We start from the raw sequence: 20,718 nt of genomic DNA, 5'->3' as shown, positions 1-20,718 counted from the left end.
AGAAATGTGGTCCATGTAAGGAATATGGACTGAATGACAAGATGGTACATAACAAAAGTTATCTCAGCATTCAACCTTAAAATAAGGACATTCTGCCCTTATCCTTCTGGCATTTGATAATAAATATTTGTACTTAAGATCTTGTTTTCAGGGGCGCCTGGGTGGCTCAGTTGGTTAAGCGACTGCCTTCGGCTCAGGTCATGATCCTGGAGTCCCGGGATCGAGCCCCACGTTGGGCTCCCTGCTCAACAGGGAGTCTGCTTCTCCCTCTGACCTCCCCTCTCTCATGTGCTCTCTCTCTCTCTCTCATTCTCTCTCTTTCAAATAAATAAATAAATAAATCTTTTTAAAAAAAAGTTCTTGTTTTAAAGTTAGCTGCTATTTAATAAGCTAAGGTTATATTAAAATATTTTAATTAGGCAATGTACTAATTAGTTTTACTCTGTACAGTTTCTGAGGCAAATACCAATTTAATATTTAGTGTATACCTGCTCAGCCCTTTTTGCTAATTCACGTTCTATCTTCCTCTTCTCTAACATATCCTGCTCAATTCTGCGTCTTCGTTCCTCCTCCGTCCTCTTTCTTTGTTCCTCTTGTCTTTGTTTCTCCATTTCAGCAAATCTACCTTTAACAGTTCCTAAGAACATATGAAACATGTTTGATATTTTGCTACATTTTCCTTTTTGCAATTTCATTTACGATTTCCCTCTCAAGTTTCTTACCTGTTAGCTTTGGGACATAAGCCTTTTCTACTTTCGAAGATACCTCTTCCTCATCATCAGAAGCAAGCATTTCTTTAATCTAAATGGTTAAATAAATTAATATGAACATGTCCAAAATTTAGACTAAATTATATACACAGTTTGAAATTAACTTATAAATACAGAAAATTATTTTAATTATTTAATCATATTTAATATAAAATATGATTAATGTGAATAATAATGTGTAAATTAAAAAGATGAAAATATGAATTTTGCACAAGAATAAAATAAAATAAAATAACCTCCTGCTTTCTCCTGTTCCATTCTCTCTCTCTAATATATTGTTCTTTTCTTCTTTGTTTTTCATCTCTAGATCTCCTTTGATTTCTTTCTTCCCTGGCTCTCTGCATGGCTTCAAACTTATCCTTTACATCACCCTTGCCAAGTTTTGGCACATAGGTTTTTGGGACAGGTTTAGATGAAGAAAGCAGAATCTTCGTTAGAAGAAAATAAAGAGAAGAAAGTTAAAAAATATAGAAGAAATCAAGTAAAGATAGATCAGAATAAGCAATATAAGAAATACTTATTGAAACAGAAAATAGAAACAAGTTTGAAACATTTGTACAATCATAATCTGATTATTTTCTAAAGTCTAAGTATGAAAAATGAAATTTAGAAAATATGAATAAAAACTTATTAATATAAAGAAGTTCCATTTTGTAGGTGTGTTCCCCTGAAACTGAAGGCTAGTAAAATATAAAAATTGAATACTGGATTCTAATTTAAAACAATATATTTTCCTACACCATTATTAAAAATTCAGATTTGACATTTCTTACTTAAAAGATACCAGGACTAACTACAATAAATTAGGTGAAAGTGAAAACAAGGCAAAAGTTTAGGCTTTCAAGTTTAAAGCCTACTTCATATATCCATGCTCTTGCTTGTTTCCCTATCAAATATGAATAAAACTGAAGGGCAGTCCTTTATTCCCATGTATGGCCGAGATGCGCCGGGGTCTTCACATACAAGCGGTGATTTAGAGGTTGACTGCTACCCAACCCATCCAGAACTTCTGTACACCAACATTAAAAATGTGTAAAAAGGCTGTATCATTCCAAGTAGGCTGACCTCTAAGACAGCAAAAGAGCTTCCCAGGAAAGGAGGAATATAGTAAAAGACTAGAGAAAAGATTTCCCTCCACTCTAAAACCAGGAAAGCCAACTATTTTCATCATTTCGAAAATTAAGCTGATCGCTAAAAAATTTCAGTAAATAAAACGTCGGTGCCTCAGAACATCAAACCCTTTTCTCCTAGTGATAATGGCAAATTACTTATTAATCTGTGGCATACCCAGCCTCTCTTTTATTATCATCTTATGGTGTCATTGGCCATTTAAGGTTTTTTAAACTTCATAATTTTGGGATGTCAGCAACTGAACTCTTCTTACTACAACTCCCCATATCTACAGCCAAGAGCCAGAAAAAGGCGAAGAGAAGTTTTGCTGCAGCTGCTGGAAGAAATAGCTGAGAAGGAGCCTCACCTGAGAGTGAATTATTGCTTTCTCCTAAAGATATACATCAAATCTGGTTTTTTAAATACTAAAAAAAAAAAACTTCTAAGACTTATCAAGGTATTACAATTCTATTCAAGGTGCTACCCATCACATCCACTTCACCATCATTCACAAATTTAATAATTATGCTGCCAAGATTAGAATCCAAATGAAAATACTGGGCCCAAGAACAGCCTGTGAATTCTAGCTTTTACATTTTCTATCCTGACACTAGGTCATTATGAACTATGACCTTTCCACCAAGCAGCTCTACCATTTCCGCAGCTCTACAGTCAATCCTACGTTTCCCCCATTTTTTTTTTTTTTTAACGTTGGAGACTTACCTCAGCCTTTTGGGAAATATCATTCATGTCTGCTGTATGTGTTATCAGGGTGATTTTGGAGTTTTGTATATTTTTGCACCTGAAAAAAACAGATTAGTATTGAGTAACAATTTTTAATGACTTAATTATTAATATGCTATGTATTTTTGTAAACAGAAACAGCATGTTAATTACTCCTCAAAAAATACTGACACAATCCAGGCAAGTAATAAACTGGGATAACCTTCAGCTCCTTTTCCCAAGATTCAGGGTATAGAAGGGACAAGGCACATGGTATTAAGAGATCCTTATAGGGGCATCTGGGTGGCTCAGTTGGTTGAGTGTCCAACTCTTGATTTCAGCTCAGGTCATGATCTCAGGATCGTGAGATCAAGTCTTGCAACAGGCTCCATGCTCAGCATAGAGTCTGCTTGAGTTTCTCTCTCTCTGCCCTTCCCCTTGCTCATGTGCACACTCACTCTCTCTCTCAAATAAATAAATAAATCTTAAAAAAAAAAAATCCTTATAAATTTATGGTCCAGAATAGCGTGGTCAATGTATCAAGAGCCCTTGCAAAGAATTTTTATTCTGGGGCACCTGGGTGGCTCAGTAGTTAAGCGTCTGCCTTCGGCTCAGGTCATGATCCCAGGGTCCTGGGATCGAGCCCTGCAGCAGGCTCCCTGCTCGGCGGGAAGCCTACTCCTCCCTCTCCCACTCCCCCTGCCTGTATTCCCTCTCTGGCTTTGTCTCTCTGTCAAATAAATAAATAAAATCTTTTTTTAAAAAAAAGAATTTTTATTCTGCAGTTACTGGGTATATTATTCTGTAAGTATCAACTAGCTCAAGGTAGTTGATGGTGTTATTTAGATCTTCTGTGTCTTTACTAATTTTTGTGTGTGTGTGTGGCCTAGCTCTTCTAACAGTCTTCAACTATGTGGAATTGGCTATTTTTTCCTTTAATTCTGTTATTTTTTTCATGTAATTTCAAGCTCTTTTAAGCACATGTGCATTATGATATCTTCTTTTTGAACTGACTCCTTCATCAGTATGAAATTTCCTTTTGATCTCATTGTCTTGAACTTATCTGATATTAAAATAGCCACACCAACTTTCTTAAGTTTAGTCTGCATGATGTATATAATTTTCTAGCCATTTACTTTATATTGGTCCATATAACTGGACCTTGCTTTTTTGAAAAATCAATTCTGGTATCTTTTAATTGCAGCATTTAGTCCATTAACATTTAATGTAATTATTTATATGAATGGACTTAAGCCTACCATTTTACTATTCTTGTTTGCCTCTTTTTTTCTTCCTCTATTACTCTTTCCCTACCTACTTCTGAATTGAGTAATTTTCAGAATTTTATCCATTGGCTTAAAAAATTTTAGCAGCTTTACTAATTGACATACAATAAACTACACTTTTAAAAAGTGCACAATTTGGGGCCCTGGGTGGCTCAGATGGTTAAGCGTCTGCCTTCAGCTTGGGTCATGATCCCCGGGTCCTGGGATCGAGCCCCATGTCTGGCTCCTGGTTTGGCGGGGAGCCTGCTTCTCCCTCGCCCTCTGCCTCTCCCCTGCTCATGCTCTCACTCTCTGTATCTCTCTGTCTCAAATGAATAAAATCTTTAAAAATAGGCTGACATATGTATGTCCCTGTTGACACCATCACCACAATCAAGAGAATATATGCATTACCCACAAAAGTTTTCTCAGACCCCTTAACTCCCTCCATTTCTTGCTTTTCCCACCCCTATCCCCAGGCAGGTACACTTTTGGTCACTGCAGATTAAATTTTCTATAAATGGAATCAGATTGTATGTACTCTTTTGTCAGGCTTCTTTACCCAGCATAATTATTTTTGAGATTCATCCACGTTGTTACATGTATCAGTAGTTTATTCCTTTTTAGTACTGAATATTATTCCATTGTATGAATATACTACAATTTGTTAACCATTCATCTATTGATGGATATTTGGGTTGTTTACAGTTACTATTACACATAAAGTTACTATGAATATTCATGTACAAGTCTTTGTGTGAACATATGCTTTTTTATTTCTCAAGTAAGTAAAGTATAATGGCTAGGCCTTATGGTAGATGTATGTTTAACTTCTTTCTTTTTTTTAAGATTTTATTTATTTATTTGACAAAAAGAGAGACAGCGAGAGAGGGAACACAAGCAGGGGGAGAGGGAGAGGGAGAAGCAGGCTTCCCGCTGAGCAGGGAGCCCGATGTGGGGCTTGATCCAAGGACCCTGAGATCATGACCTGAGCCAAAATCAAGAGTGGGATGCTTAACCAAGTCAGCTACCCAGGTGCCCAATTAGTGAACTTTATGAGCCTTGAAAAAGTTAGTGTAACTCTGACTTTGTTCTTTTTTAAACTTGTTTTGACTATTCTGAGTCCTTTGAATTCACATATAAATTTTAGAATCAGGTCATCAATTTCTGTAAAAATGCCTGCTGAGATTTTGATTGGGACTGCATTGAATCTGTAATGACATCTTGAGTCTCTTTTTTTTTAAAGATTTTATTTACTTATTTGACAGAGAGAGATAGCAAGAGGAGGAACACAAGCAGGGGGAGTGGGAGAGGGAGAGGTATCCTTTTAACATACTGATAAATTCAATTTGATAAAACTTTGGTAAGTTTTGCATCCATGTTTATGGGAGATATTGGTCTGTAGTTTTATTTTTTTGTAACATCTGCTTTTGTTAACAGAGTAATACTGCTCTCATAGAATGAGTTGGGAAGTATTTCTTCTTTAATTTTCTGTAAGACTTCCCTCATATACAACTGATACCATTTTTTCTTTAAATGTTTGCAAGAACTTTCCAGTGAAGCCATTTGGGGCTAAAGTTTTCTCTCTGGAAGAAGACAATATGATGGAGGTGGATGGGACATGATTCCATGTAATTATTAACAAAATCCTAACTTTTGCTGTTCAGTGAGCCGGTGGATGATTATTACATTATTAACAATACTTTCCTAATAAAAGCAGGCCATGCGTGACTGTGTGTCATTACTAAGGTTTATGAGTAATCTAATTCTGTGTGCCTGAGATAAAAATAACAAATAGCTCTAGTCCTAAGCTATTACCTGAGTCACTCAATCATATCTAGAGTTACCTATTAGAGATTTCTTCTTGTATAACCAATAAAATTTACCCTTCATTCTCACAGTTTCTCAAACCTTAGAATTATTTCTGGTTCATTCTTCTTTTAGATCTCCTAAATTATGATAGATTGTCAAGATTTGTGAATGTTTCTTTCAAATTTGTTTATATATATTACTTCACTATTTTCATTGCCTCCATAATAACATAGGTGAGCCTTTATCACCTCACACTTTGATTACAATTTGATAATCACACCTAAATCCAAATTTCAATTCTGTGCTTCTTAGTTAGGATTAGATAACATGTGAAAAATTCTAGAATAATACCTAACATTAGTAGGTACCCATAATTTTGATTAATTTCATTATTCATGGTCTCCCTCACTACCTTTTTTACCCTCTTCAGTAAAAAACTACATTTCCCTGCCAGTGAGCACACATTAATATATTATTTGTGTAATCTAAAAGAGTAATACCAAAGGGTAAGAGGAAATTTTGAGCAAACTCACATAGGATTATAGGGGTTGATAAACTTAGCTAAATTAGCTGGCCAGAGGGAACTTCAGGGAATTTTTGTGTGTGTGTGTGGTGAAATGAAAGAAAATTGTGTGGTTTGGTGATGGTGAAAAATTAGCCTGTCAAGAACAGTCCTGGAGAATAAATGAATCAGCTACCTTTATTTAATTTTTTAAAAATCTTCAAATTATATCTTGACTTATTTATAGATTCAGAATAAAGTAAGTTTAATTTTTAAATTCAGTATGAGTAAAACCAGTTAAAATAGTCTTTTAAATATCATTTCAGTATTCTGAGCTCTGAAAATCTGTGAAAATTTGAACAGTACTAATTTTAACTTTTTTTAATAAAATACGAGCAAGTGAGGGGCGCCTGGGTGGCTCAGCTGGTTAAGCGACTGCCTTCGGCTCAGGTCATGATCCTGGAGTCCCGGGATCGAGTCCCACATCGGGCTCCCTACTCAGCGGGGGGTCTGCTTCTCCCTCTGACCCTCTCCCCTCTCGTGCTCTCTATCTCTCATTCTCTCTCTCAAATAAATAAATAAAATCTTTAAAAAAAAAAATACGAGCAAGTGATCCTTTGCTGAGTTTGCTCTGTTCTGCATTTTGATGATAAAAAAGTTGTAGCAAAATAAGTTTACTGGCTTTTTGTCTTACAGACTTGTCTTTTAAGGTGTAGATTACAAACCAGTAGGAATTCCTATCTCTTAAATAGTTTTATGTAGAGAAAAAAAATTTCAAGATCAAGCAGGCAAATATCTATATGTTTCCTTTATATTTTTTATTATTTTTAAAGATTTTATTTAGAGGGAAAGGGACAAGAAGACTCCACACTGAGCGCAGAGCCCGATGCAGGGCTCCATCCCACAACCCTGAGATCATGACTGGAGCCAAAATCAAGGTCAGAGACTCAACCAACTGAGCCACCCAGGCTCCCCAGGATTCCTTTATAATTTTTAAAAGGTGTGACTCTGCCTGGTAGAAACAGCATTATATTCCAGTCGCTAACCCAGTTGTCTTTCTGTGCTAAAGTTAAAGGTATAAATTTGACTACATTTGGATCATTAACTTCACAAGAAAGAATTCTATTCCACAGTCCTTATCAAAACTATCTCACTAATACATCCTTTGATCACATATGAATAAAATGATAATAATCCAAGCTAACATTTATGGAGCCTTTACTGTGTGCCAGGTAATGTGCCAAGTGTTTAACAAGCATGATTTCATCCACTCCCCTCAATAACCCTTTCAGGTAAAAATTATTATCCACCCTCTCTCAAAATTTCCAAGCCCAGTAATTTTAAAATTCTTAAGTGGCTGGGCGCCTGGGTGGCTCAGTCGGTTAAGCGACTGCCTTCAGCTCAGGTCATGCTCCCAGGGTCCTGGGATCGAGCCCCACATCGGGCTCGCCCTGCTCAGTGGGGAGTCTGCTTCTTCCTCTCCCTCTGCCTGCCACTCCCCCTGCTTGTGCTCTCTCTCTCTCTGTTAAATAAATAAATAAAATCTTAAAAAAAAAAAAATTCTTAAGTGGCTCCAGGGCACCTGGGTGGCTCAGTCGGTTAAGCTCAGGGTCATGATCCTAGGGTCCTGGGATCAAGTTCCACATCAGGCTCCCTGCTCAGTAGGGAGCCTGCTTCTCCCTCTGCCTCTCTCCCAGCTTGTGTTCCCTCTCTCGCTCACTCTCTCTCAAAATAAATAAAATCTTTAAAAAATAAATAAAATAAAATTCTTAAAATATTAAGACGAGAATAATATATTTGAGTTTATCTAATAGGTTTGAACAATCTGTAAATTGTCACAGATGGGACAGCTGAGACTTAGAAAGTTAAGTAACTCGCCCAGGACCACACAACTAATGAGTGGTGGACACAGGATAAAAACAGGCAGTCTGACTACAGGGTCTGCAGTCTTACCCACTGTATTATGCTGATGCCAAAAAAATAGTACAACTAGTGCGTCTGGTGGAGGGAGGGGAATACCAACCAGCTTAGAAGGCTTAACCTACTAGTATAGTCAAATTATTTGAAAACCATAATTCTGAGCAGCAGAAATATACTGGAAGCTCAAAAGACATGACTGATAGTATTCTCTACATTTAATGAATTTGTAGTCTTGAGCTGGCAACTGGCAGTAGAACATGGTGCTGGTATTTTGCCCCATGTGAGCACAGTTTTTATTTAAGTAAGTTTATTTACTCTTAAATTGATATGTGCTAGCAGTTATTCTCTTAGAATTACTTGGAGTTAAGGAGACCCCAGAGTTAAGTTATTAAATGATTCTCAAGTACTGAATGAAAAGCAGTTAACTCGGCTTTTTTACAATTTACAGCAAAGGAGGCAGGATTATACAGGAGGGAAAAGACAGTCTTTTCAATAAATGGTGTTGAGAAAACTGGACAGCTACATGCAAAAGAATGAAACTTGTCTTTCTCATACCATACACAAAAATAAACTCAAACTGGATTAAAGACCTAAATGTGAGACCTGAAACCATGAAATTCCTGGAAGAAAACACAAGCAGTAATCTCTTGGAAATTGCCCCTAGCAACATATTTATGGATCGGTCTCCTCAAGCAAGGGAAACCAAAGCAAAAATAAACTATTGGGACTACACCAAAACAACAAAGGAAACACAGCAAAGGAAACATCAACCATCAAAAAGGGAACCTGCTCTATGGGAGAAGATATTTGCAAATGATATATCCAATAAGGGGTTAATATCCAAAATATATATAGAAGTTACACAATTCAACATAAAAAAAAAAATCCAATTGAAAGATAGGCAGAGGACCCAAATAGACATTTTTTCAAAGATGTTCAGAGGGTCAACAGACTATGAAAAGATGCTCAACATCACTAATCATCAGGAAAATGCAAATCAAAACCACAGTGATATAACCTCACACCTGTCAGAATGACTAAGTATCAAAAAGATAAGAAATAAGTGTTGGCGAGGATATGGAGAAAACGGAACCCTAAGGCACTGTTAGTGGGAATGCAAACCAGTGCCACCGTGAAAAATGGTATGGAGATTCCAGTGCTTGTCATTCTGTCATATCTCATTCAAAAAGATAAATGCACCCCTATGTTTACTGCAGCATTATTTACAATAGCCAAGATATGAAAGCAACCCAATGTCCATCAATGGGTGGATGGATAAAGAAAATGTGAAGTCACACTCACACACACACACACACACACACACGAATATTACTCAGACATAAAAAAGAATGAGATCTTGCCATTTGCGACAACACAGATGGGTTTACAGGGCATCATGCTAAGTCAAATAAATCAGAGAAAGACAAATACCCTATGATTTCACTTATATGTGGAATCTAAAAAACAAAGAAACAAACCCAGTAAACTCTTAAAAACAGAGAACAAACCAGTAATTGCCAGAGGGGAGGCAGGTAGAGGGATAGGCCAAATACACAAAGGGAATTAAGAAGTACAAACTCCAGTTATAAAATAAATCATGGGAATGAAAAGCACTGTATAGGGAACATGGTGACATGGTGACATGTGGTGACAAATGGTGACTACACTTATCGTGGTGAACACTGAATAATGAATACAATTGTTGAATCAATATGTTGTACACCTGAAACTAATATAACACTGTTAATTACACTTCAATTTTTAAAAACTGCATATTCAGGTTCAATCTTGTCCTAATTTTTCATAAACCTTCTCTCATACAAAAACTTCCAAACCCCTGAATTTTTAAATTTGGCAAAAGGTTAATACAAATATATTTTGAAGTCTTCCAAAATATTCTACTAGAGCTTTTATTGCTTAAGGACCTTTGTAGCAAAATGCTCGGAATTATATCCTGATGACACGTTCTCAGTTAACTGCTGATTTTCTAAACACATTAAGCAGACGGTGATGGTGGAGGAAACACTGGAGTTACAACCAGAAAACTCGTATTAGTGTTTCTGTTTGGACTGTTTATTAGATGCATGGTCTTGGATAAGCCACTTTACTTCTGTGAACTTCAGTTTCATATATAAAATAGGAACAATAATGCCTTTCTCATTATATTGTCCCATAATATGGACAGTTCCCCCCTTCAGAATGTCACGACTGCATCTGACATTCTCGGCCACTCCTTCACTCTGAAATCCTCCTCCCTCAGCTCCATGACGCTGCTCTCCCTGTTCTTCCGTGTCTCTGACCATTCCTTCTGTCTTCTCTGAGAGCTTCTCCGACTCTCACCGCTTCTTCGATGCTCTCTGCCCACATGTTTCAGTCTTTGCCCTTTCCTTCTCTCTCTACACTTTTTATTCAGTGATGTCATACGCTTTGGTAGTTTGCACTGCCTCGTGAGCCTCATCTCTGTCCACAACTTCCTCTCTATCACCCACATGGAAAAACTGGCACACCTCAAGCCTTTGCACAGCTAGCTCCCTCAGCTTCAAGTTCTGCCCATTCCCTTATCTGTTAGCTAACTCCAACTCATCTTTTAGGTCATAGATAGTCATTTTTCTCCAGCAAGTCTTCCTTGACTCCACAAGACTGGATTATGTGCTTCTCCTGTGTGTATTTCCATTGCACCCACACTTACCCTGACTCTAGCATTTACCATAAGGTATGGTAATGAACCACTTTCTTGACTCCCTCTCTACCAGAGTGTGAGCTCTTTGAGAGTACAGACTGTAGTTTATGCATTACCGTGTCCACAGCCTGTGGCATGTACCTGGCATACAGAAGACATCCGTAATAATTGTTTGCTGCGTAAGTAAATCCTGCCAACTTCAAGGTGAAGCACTTTAGAAACAGTTAAAGATTGTTTGGATATAATGTATTACTATCATTATGATTTTCATCATGGAGGAATACAATATAAATAGAACACACCATTTATTACACAAATATTTATTAAGCATCTGCTATGTGCCAGGCACTCTGCTGAGCATTGAGAAATACAGTTCAGTGAATAACAGACGCTCTCCCTAGTCCCATGCTGTTACAGTCTCTTGGCCAAAACTCCAAAAGAATCGGATGCTTAATGGACTGAGCCACCCAGGCTCCCCAACACGGGCAGAGTTCTAACATCAACCATCTCTGATACAGAGTTGAAAGGCAGCATGCACCATACCCCCATCTTCCAGTTAGATGCCCAAGAAAATGACCTCCATCCTCAGACTACTTTTTGTACTTCTCTTACGTCCACCTGTACATCTGGTAGACTTTATGCTCCTTTCCCAGATTACAGCAGATTGGTTCTTTTCCAGTGCCTGCCTCAATGTCATTAAATAATAAATTACAATTTAAAATAAACCCCCAAAAGCTATCACAGAAAGATTTTTAATATTCATGTAGTAATCATCAAAACTGAGAAGTCTAAAAGATCCCATTCCTTTGACCCAATTTTTATTTCCTTAATGAACTGTCTGTACTTTTGTTAAAATCTGCTACTGGATACTTATAGAAGATTTTCAAATTAATTTTTTGGGAACATATTCTCAAAATCCAAATATCCGGGCGCCTGGGTGGCTCAGTTGGTTAAGCGACTGCCTTCGGCTCAGGTCATGATCCCAGGGTCCTGGGATCGAGTCCCGCATCGGGCTCCCTGCTCTGCGGGGAGCCTGCTTCTCCCTCTCCCACTCCCCCTGCTTGTGTTCCCTCTCTCGCTGTGTCTCTCCCTGTCAAATAAATAAATAAAATCTTAAAAAAAAAAAATCCAAATATCCATTCAATCTTAGACTAATTTTATCACTGCCTCCCACTTTCATGCTCTTTAATATGTTATTAGTCAACATTTCACCTACCAGCCTATAAACTCATGTGGAATTTGCCGATTTAGAACAGAGACCCCAAGCCCTCCTTCAATTTCATATAATTATAGTTCCAGATATACTCATATATTTAATATTCTCATGTATTACTGTCATTTTTATTAATAAACTTACAAGATGAGAAGCTATAAAATTCAAAGTATCCACTTTAACAGTTTTCTCTTCTTCAGAATCCTGATAAACATTTTCAAATTATCAAGTCTTTTCCATAGGTCCCAGAACCCAAGTGTGGTGAGTACATAAAGTTACCTCAGTTTCTATAGGGAAGCTGTGTTAATGCAGTTTTTTCAAAGTTCTTAACTGATTACATATTATCAGAATGATTTTAAGTATACATGATTAGTAAAATGAGGTTTAAGAAAGTTCCCATAGAAACTTCTAGTCATGATTCCTTTGTTTTTTTTTTTTTTTTTTTTTAAAGATTTTATTTGACAGAGAGAGAGAGAGACAGCGAGAGAGGGAACACAAGCAGGGGGAGCGGGACAGTGAGAAGCAGACTTCCTGCAGAGTAGGGAGCCCGATGTGGGGCTCGACCCCAGGACCCTGGGATCATGACCCAAGCTGAAGGCAGACGCTTAACGACTGAGCCACCCAGGCGCCCCTCCTTTGATTTCTAATAGGGTAACAAGTCACCATTCCTTACGTCTTCATCAGGCTCACCTACTCAACTATCGCATCCCCTACCACTCTGTGCTGTTATCTATCACTCCAGCTCTGAGGCTATTAACTGAATAGGGCAGCATGGATCGCAATTAAAATTCTCATCTGGGCTTGTTAGGACTTCTTCAGGCCTTCTCAGACCTGGTTTTCCTTCCCATTCCTTCAACCTCTCACCTAACATACACATTCAATAGCTCATTTCCACCTCCAAGAGGATTCTTTTTTTTTTTTAAGTTTTTATTTAAGTAATCTTTACACCCATTGTGGGGCTCAAACTCCCGACCTCGAGATCAAGAGTCACACTCCTCCACCTAAGCCAGCCAGGTGCCCCCTTCCAAGACAATTCTTTTTTTTTTTTTTAAGATTTTATTTATTTATTTATTTGACAGAGAGAGAGAGAGACAGCGAGAGAGGGAACACAAGCAGGTGGAGTGGGAGAGGGAGAAGCAGGCTTCCCGCGGAACAGGGAGCCCGATGCGGGGCTCGATCCCAGGACCCTGGAATCATGACCTGAGCAGAAGGCAGACGCTTAACGACTGAGCAACCCAGGCACCCCTCAAGACAATTCTTAAGCCACTTTTTTTTTTTTACCAGTGAAGTATTTTCCCAAACTAATTATAATAGAAATCATTATTTTCTCCACTAAACTCTAAGCAGGAATGTTTTCTCTCCTTCAGTCTCTGACACCTCTAAATGTGCTTAGGCTTCTAGGTATACTTGGTATAAACTTTTAAATTTTTTATATGGTTAAACATCCCAGACATATCAGTTCTTTACCTTTATATTAAGGAAATTTCCGACATACACAAAATTAGAGAGACAAATACAATGAATCCTCATATACCCATCAAGAAGCTTCAACGATTACTCACTTTTTCCATCATCTTCAACAATACAAAGTCTGTTTCATATATTTTGTACATCTCTTGCAGCATAACACATAAATACTTCCTAGGTGTTTTAAATCCTACTGCAGCTGCAACCACCACATCCTAGGTACGACGCAGACCATCCTCCTATTCCCTCAGAATCAAACCCCTCAATTCTTGCCTTTTATTCTGTCTTGGGAAGACTTCAAAGTAACTACTCAAAGAAAACTGCTAAGTTCTCATTTGATGAAATCATTAATAAAATTAAGATACATATGAAAATAAAACATAAGGATATTTTTAAAGCTACAGTACATCGCAAGAAAGACCTGGAGTCTCTATACTGATAAAGGAGAAGTGTGGAAACTAACAAATGAATCCCTATAATGGACCACACAGTAGGTGATTTGCATGTTATTTCGTAGATTTAGAGGTTAAGAGTGTGGTAGAATTAAGAATAAATTGGAAGTCACACTGATGAATCACAGATCTGTACCCCTGAAACAAATAATACATTATATGTTAATTAAAAATAAACAAAAGAATAAATTGGAATACAAATCAAAACCACAATGATACCACCTTACACTAGTCAGAATTGATAAAATTAACAAGTCAGGAAACAACAGATGTTGGCTAGGATGTGGAGAAAGGGGAACCCTCTTACACTGTTGGTGGGAATGCAAGCTGATGCAGCCCCTCTGAAAAACAGTATGGAGGTTCCTCAAAAAGTTAAAAATAGAGCTACTGTACGACCCAGCAATAGCACTACCAGGTTTTTACCCCAAAGATACAAATGTAGTGAAAAGAAGGGGCACATGTACCCCAATGTTCATAGCAGCAATGTCCGCAATAGCCAAACGGTGGAAGGAGCCGAGATACCCTTCAACAGATGAATGGATAAAGAAGATGTGGTTCATATATACAATGGAATATTACTCAGCCATCAGAGAGGATGCATACCCACCATTTGCATTGACATGGATGGAACTGGAGGGGATTATGCTAAGTGAAATAAGTCAAGCAGAGAAAGACAATTATCATATGGTTTCACTCATACATGGAACGTAAAGAATAGTGCAGAGGACAATAGGGGAAGGGAGGGAAAACTGGGAAGAAATCAGAGAGGGAGACAAACCATGAGACTCTTGACTACGGGAAACAAACTGAGGGTTGTGGAAGGGGTGGTTGGGGGGGGGAAGGGGTAACTGGATGATGGGCATTAAAGAGGGTATGTGATATGATGAGCACTGGGTGTTATACTCAACTAATGAATCAATGAACATTATATCAAAAACTATGATGTACTATGTGTTGGCTAATTGAATTTAAATAAGAAAATAAATTAAAAAAAGAACGGGAAAAGATGAAACTAGTTAAAATGAGTATTCATTCAAGAAACTTATCTTTCTACAATGTGCTAGACATAGTATAAGGCACTACAAAGATGAATAGAATAAAGTATCTCTCCTTTTATTTTTTTTTAAGAGGGAGAGGGAGTAGGAGGGGGAGAGGGGGAGAGAGAATCTTAAGTAGGCTTCACTCCCAGCGCAGAGCCCAGCAAGGGGCTCAGTCTCACAACCCTGAGATCATGACCTAAGCCAAAATCAAGATTCGGACGCTTAACCAACTGAGCCACCCAGGTGCCCCTAAAATATCTCTTTTTATGGAGCTCATAGTCTAGATGGGATAAAAGATAATTACCAATATAATGAGGCTAACATTTTTAGTTAGAAAATGATTCATTTAAATAACATCTGAAAAGTGTGAACACATATAAAAACAAGTTCTCTGATGTTAAAGAAAAATGCCTCCAGGGACGCCTGGGTGCCTCAGTCGTTAAGCGTCTGCCTTCAGCTCAGGTCGTGATCCCAGGGTCCTGGGATCAAGCCCTGCATCGGGCTCCCTGCTCCGCGGGAAGCCTGCTTCTCCCTCTCCCACTCCCCCTGCTTGTGTTCCCTCTCTCACTGCCTGTCAAATTAAAAAAAAAAAAAAAACCTTAAAAAAAAAAAAGCCTCCAATAGAAGAAAGGCTATGAACTAGAGGAGTGGTTCCCAAACTTTTTGAGTTCAGGGCTTAACGTCTGGGCCATATTGAAAAGCCTTAGAAAGAACTTTTGTATAGGTTAAATCTACAGATATTTAATATATACATATATATATTTAAGATTTTTCATTTATTTATTTGACAGAAAAAGAGAGCACAAGCAGGGGGAGCGGCAGAGAGAGAGGCAGGCTCCCTACGGAGCAGGATGCAGGACTCGATCCCAGGACCCTGGGACCATAACCTGAGCCAAAGGCAGACACTTAACCGACTCAACCACCCTTGCATCCCGGATATTTAATATATTGTAAATTAAAACACTCTTTCCACTCTTCTTTATTCAGTATAGAGACTCCAGGTCTCTCCTGCAATGTACTGTAGCTTTAAAAAAATCCTTACATTAAAAAACAAATCCTTACATTTTATTTATATATGTAACTTAATCTTATTAATGACTTCATCAAATAAGAGCTTACAAATTTTTTTTAAGTGGTTAAAGTCTTCCCAAGAGAGTCATTTAAAATAATAACAAACCCATTATATATCAACACAAACATTTTATGAAAAATAACTTTTTCAAAATAAAAATAGTGGGGCACCTGGGTGGCTCAGTCGTTAAGCATCTGCCTTCAGCTCAGGTCATGATCCCAGAGTCCTGGGATCGAGCCCCGCATTGGGCTTCCTGCTCCACAGGAGGCCTGCTTCTCCCTCTCCCACTCCCCCTCTGCTTGTGTTCCTGCTCTCGCTATCTCTCTGTCAAATAAATAAAAAAAAATCTTAAAAAAATAAAATAAATAAAAATAGTAAGAGTAGCATTGTTTTATATTTTTGCACATCTCTTTAATTCTGGCTTAATAAGAGACAGATACAGGGGTGCCTGGGTGGCTCAGTCGTTAAGCATCTGCGTTCGGCTCAGTCATGGTCCCAGGGTCCTGGGATGGAGCCCCACATTGGGCTCCCTGCTCAGCGGGAAGCCTGCTTCTCCCTCTCTCACTCCCCCTGCTTGTGTTCCCTCTCTCACTGTGTCTCTGTCAAATACATTAAAAAATCTTTAAAAAAAAAATGAGACTGATACATTCTCATACCTGCTTCTGCATTCAAAATTGTGATATGTTATTCTGACTGAAGTATTTAAAGATATGGCCTCATACAGACATATAATTGGAAAAGGAAGGGCTTCATGGGCTCCAAAAGGGTCTTAGGGACTCCAGGGGATTTTGAAACCACATTCTGAGATTGGCTGAATTACAGGAAAGAATGTTCTATCAAATCATGTCAGTTCTCATTCCTCGATGGGAGTAGTTGGACCGAGCACGCCCTCACGGTTTTAGAATGCTAAATGAAGTTACTTTAATTACTTAATTCCTATAGTCAGTAACCTGAATGCCAAAGGATTTTATATGGGGAATCTCAGAGCCTTTTCCTAATCTAGCATGAAGTGGCTTTTCTCCTGCCTGCACAGACAGATGCGATGTCCTTGGCCACCTTCAGGGGGCAGCAGCAACACAACAATTCAGCCCCTCTGCAGGGTTCCAAGTGTTTAAGATGGCAGGCAAGCCAGATGAATTGTTATGAAGAATGCGTAGAGAGAAAACACCAAAGGATAAGGTAAAACGTGTAGCTCATCAGTAAGAGCTTGGTCATAACATGGAAGGCTTGGATGATGAAGGGATTTAATGATTCCGTTCTAACATATTAATCATTCATGTCAAATGAAGACAACTAAGTACCCATCATAGGTTTCAGAGAGTGTATTGCAATATTACTATAGCCTATATATAGCATATTACCATACGATTTATCAAAAAGGCTGCATTTTTTTTTCAAATTTAACATATTTGGTCTGTATTTATAATACCGTATTTTTGTAAAAAGGAGAACGTACTCTGGCAATGGGATACAAAATGTATGAAAAAGCTTTTGAAATCAAGTAGCTTTGTTGGGAGAAATAGATGGGACCACAAATAATTATAATACAAAGTATTAAGTGCTATAATAGCAGTATATATACAGGGCTACAGAAACATGGAAAAGTTGTGGAAAAGACAATGGTGGGGTGAAGGAGGGGGTTGGGGTTAAGTTACACAAAGTTGGTGACATTTGATTTAGACCTTGAAAGATAAATAGGATTTAAAATAAACAGGATTCCACACATTCAGACAAAAGAAGCAATGTGAACAAAAACACCAATGCCTGATGACCCATTGCAAATTTGGGGAGCTGTAGGTTAGTTATCCAGCAAATCCATAGTGAAACTAGAAAGGCTGGGCACGGACTGGGAAGATTCCTGAATGTCCTATTAAGGAAGTTTAGACTTGATCTACTTAGTCCAGGGGTGCCTGGGTGGCTCAGTCAGTTAAGCGTCCAACTCTTGGTTTTGGCTCAGGTCGTGATCTCATGGGTCTTGGGATTGAGCTGGGTGTCCAGCTCTGTGCTCAGCAGGGAGTCTGCTTGAAGATTCTCTCCCTCTGCCCCTCCCCCCACTCACACACATGGGCCCACTCACGTGCTCACTCTCAAATAAATCTTAAAAAAAAAAGATCACTCAGTCCAACCCCATATAAAAAAATAGGCACAAAGAGATTCAGTGACTTGTCCAGGTTGTAAGTTGTTCAGCCACAGAACAAGGAACTAGACTCCAGGTTTTTTGACTGTTACTCAACTACTCATTTCACCTTACTATTCTCCATTTTTACCTAATTTAAGTACATGAAACATATATATAATATACCCAATGGTAATATTAATACTGGTATCAACAGGCATAGCAATTAGTGAGATAAGCTTCAAGAAGCTTTTGAAAATGACTTAATAGCCTAATAAAATGTGTTCTAGAGTATAATTTTGGGCTGTTATAATTTCCAGGTTGAATATTAAGGTATGAAGCTCAAGCTGTGAGACAATATGTAAGTCTCATAGAATGTAATATTAAGTACAATGGATCAAAAAATACGCATGCTAATATTTCTGTTCTAGAATTTCATTGGATCTATGTTTGACCTCTGTATTTTCTATTAATTAATTTTCCTTGACTTTTTAGACATGCAATTAAAATATTCCGAGATAGCAAATAATGCAGGAATCAAGAAAAGAATTTTAAATCATAGCTATCATTTATAATAACGGTTTCATTGTGTTAATGTGTTATCTCCTTTCTCAAGGAACAGAACTGTCAAGACGGACAGCTTTAAATCTGCATTTCATTAAACTCAAATAAATTCTTTGTCTCAACTTTTAAGATGATTTTATTTTTTAAGATTTTATTTATTTGAGGGGCACCTGGGTGGCTCAGTCGTTAAGCGTCTGCCTTCGGCTCAGGCCATGATCCCAGGACTTCGGGATCATGACCTGAGGTGAAGGCAGATGCTTAACTGACTGAGCCACCCAGGCACCCCTTTAAGATTTTAGAACACTTAACTATATACCACAAGTAAATGTTAAAACCTATTTCTTCACAGTCTTTGGAACAAATGTTTTGAGCTTTATAAAATGTGAGCCTAAATTTTTATCATTTTTCACTTTAGCAGAAATATACACTTAAATATAATGTAGCTTTATCACATTTAGTTAATGAAGATTATAACCTTATACTTTAAAAATATCATAAGGGGCGCCTGGGAGGCTCAGTCGGTTAAGCATCTGCCTTCGCCTCAGGTCACGGTCCCAGGGTCCTGGGATGGAGCCCCGCATTGGGCTCCCTGCTCTGCGGGAAGCCTGCTTCTCCCTCTTCCTCTGCCCTCTCCTGCTGCTTGTGCTCTCTCTGTCAAGTAAATAAAATTTTAAAAGATAAATAAGAATGTTTTTAATTTTAAAAGACAAATAAAAATATAAAACCAGTCATAAACCTTATCACAATTCAAAAATATTTTTTCTATTTGAAATGAGATTTTTTTCCTCCTACCAACAATTCCTCACTGATAAGCAAGAATCTTATTTTCAACCTGCTTTGATATTCTTCTGTATTAACAATGTATAACACTTTGCACTCATAAGACTGTATGTGATAGTTTCCAAAGAGCATTCACCACACTATAAGCCCCTTAAAAGAACGCTGCTCTACTCTGTTCTTTATCCTTCGTGTCGCACACAACAACTAGGACACGGTACAAACTCAATTCATATTTGAGCGAGTGGATGAATGACAAAGAGGTAACAGGTAAACGGTCTGATCCAAAGTCAGCCCAAGTAAAACTTATGATTAACAGCTCCAAAAAGAGGGCTGATGATGAGGATACATAAATGAATGAATAGAAAATAAAATCGAGTGGGTTTACATTAAGCTAGGTATCATGAAAAACCAGAAGTTGGTTTCACAAGCACATGGATGTGGTACTCTCTGGAGGAGACTGGGCCTCCTCACCCTCTCTGGGAATGGGCAGACCCAGGCCTCTGGCTCCAAACAAAGGGAGGGTGGGGAGGCAGAAAAGGAAGAGTAGTTAGCTCCTCTTTATGGCCAATCTCTAGGGGTTAAAAAAAACAACTCTCCTAAACACTTCTAGGGTGGAGAGAGATGAGGAGTATTTTAAGAGTTCCTAGGACTAGGATTTCTTTCCCAGAAATACTTACCCTATGCTTTCTGAAACCCCACCAGTTAAAATGTTTTAGTTAGTATATATGGTCCCTTCCAGCTCCAACTGACACAAGCAATTAGTGTCAATGAATGTTAACCTCTTCTCATTCCCATGGTCACATTATTTAAGAGAAGGATTGCTAACCCAAATATATCTACAACATTTCTTTTTTTTTTTATTGTTATGTTAATCCCCATACATTACATCATTAGTTTTAGATGAAGTGTTCCATGATTCATTGTTTGTGCATAACACCCAGTGCTCCATGCAGAACGTGCCCTCCTCAGTACCCACCACCAGGCTAACCCGTCCTCCCACCCCTATCTACAACATTTCAAGTGCAGGTCCCTGATGCCGGGTCCAGACTCTCCATCCTATCACAGCTTCAGACTTGCCTCATACGGACATCAGAGGACTGCTGCGTACTCCAGTGTCTAGGGTTAGGCAAAGTAAATGGAAGTTCAGGTAAGGCAGTGTCACTGACCGGTAACATGAGCGAGTGATGACTGGTTGTAAGGTAACAGGGAACGATGGCGACAGTGTCCAAAGG

At 38.2% G+C, this 20,718-nt stretch overlaps 1 protein-coding gene across 3 annotated transcripts in view; it reads right to left on the bottom strand.

Moving 5' to 3' along the window:
- NEXN (nexilin F-actin binding protein) overlaps positions 1–20,718 on the bottom strand; it is a 42,941-nt gene that overhangs the window by 18,971 nt on the left and 3,252 nt on the right. For 2 of the 3 annotated variants that reach the window (XM_021678177.2, XM_044914549.1), the window contains exons 3-5: positions 2,604–2,682; positions 723–801; positions 489–637 (exon numbers count right to left, since the gene is read on the bottom strand). In XM_021678177.2, coding sequence (XP_021533852.1) covers positions 489–637; positions 723–801; positions 2,604–2,630 — 255 coding nt within the window. In that variant the 5' untranslated portion in view covers positions 2,631–2,682. Of the gene's footprint in view, positions 1–488; positions 638–722; positions 802–1,006; positions 1,199–2,603; positions 2,683–20,718 lie in introns of all 3 variants that reach the window. The other variant, XM_044914548.1, reaches the window with a different exon arrangement.

Source organism: Neomonachus schauinslandi, chromosome 4 (assembly GCF_002201575.2).
Source record: "Neomonachus schauinslandi chromosome 4, ASM220157v2, whole genome shotgun sequence".
NCBI classification, from domain to species: Eukaryota; Metazoa; Chordata; class Mammalia; order Carnivora; family Phocidae; genus Neomonachus; species Neomonachus schauinslandi.
The sequence above is the reverse complement of the archived record's forward strand: the minus strand, read 5'-3'. Positions and strand labels throughout refer to the sequence as shown.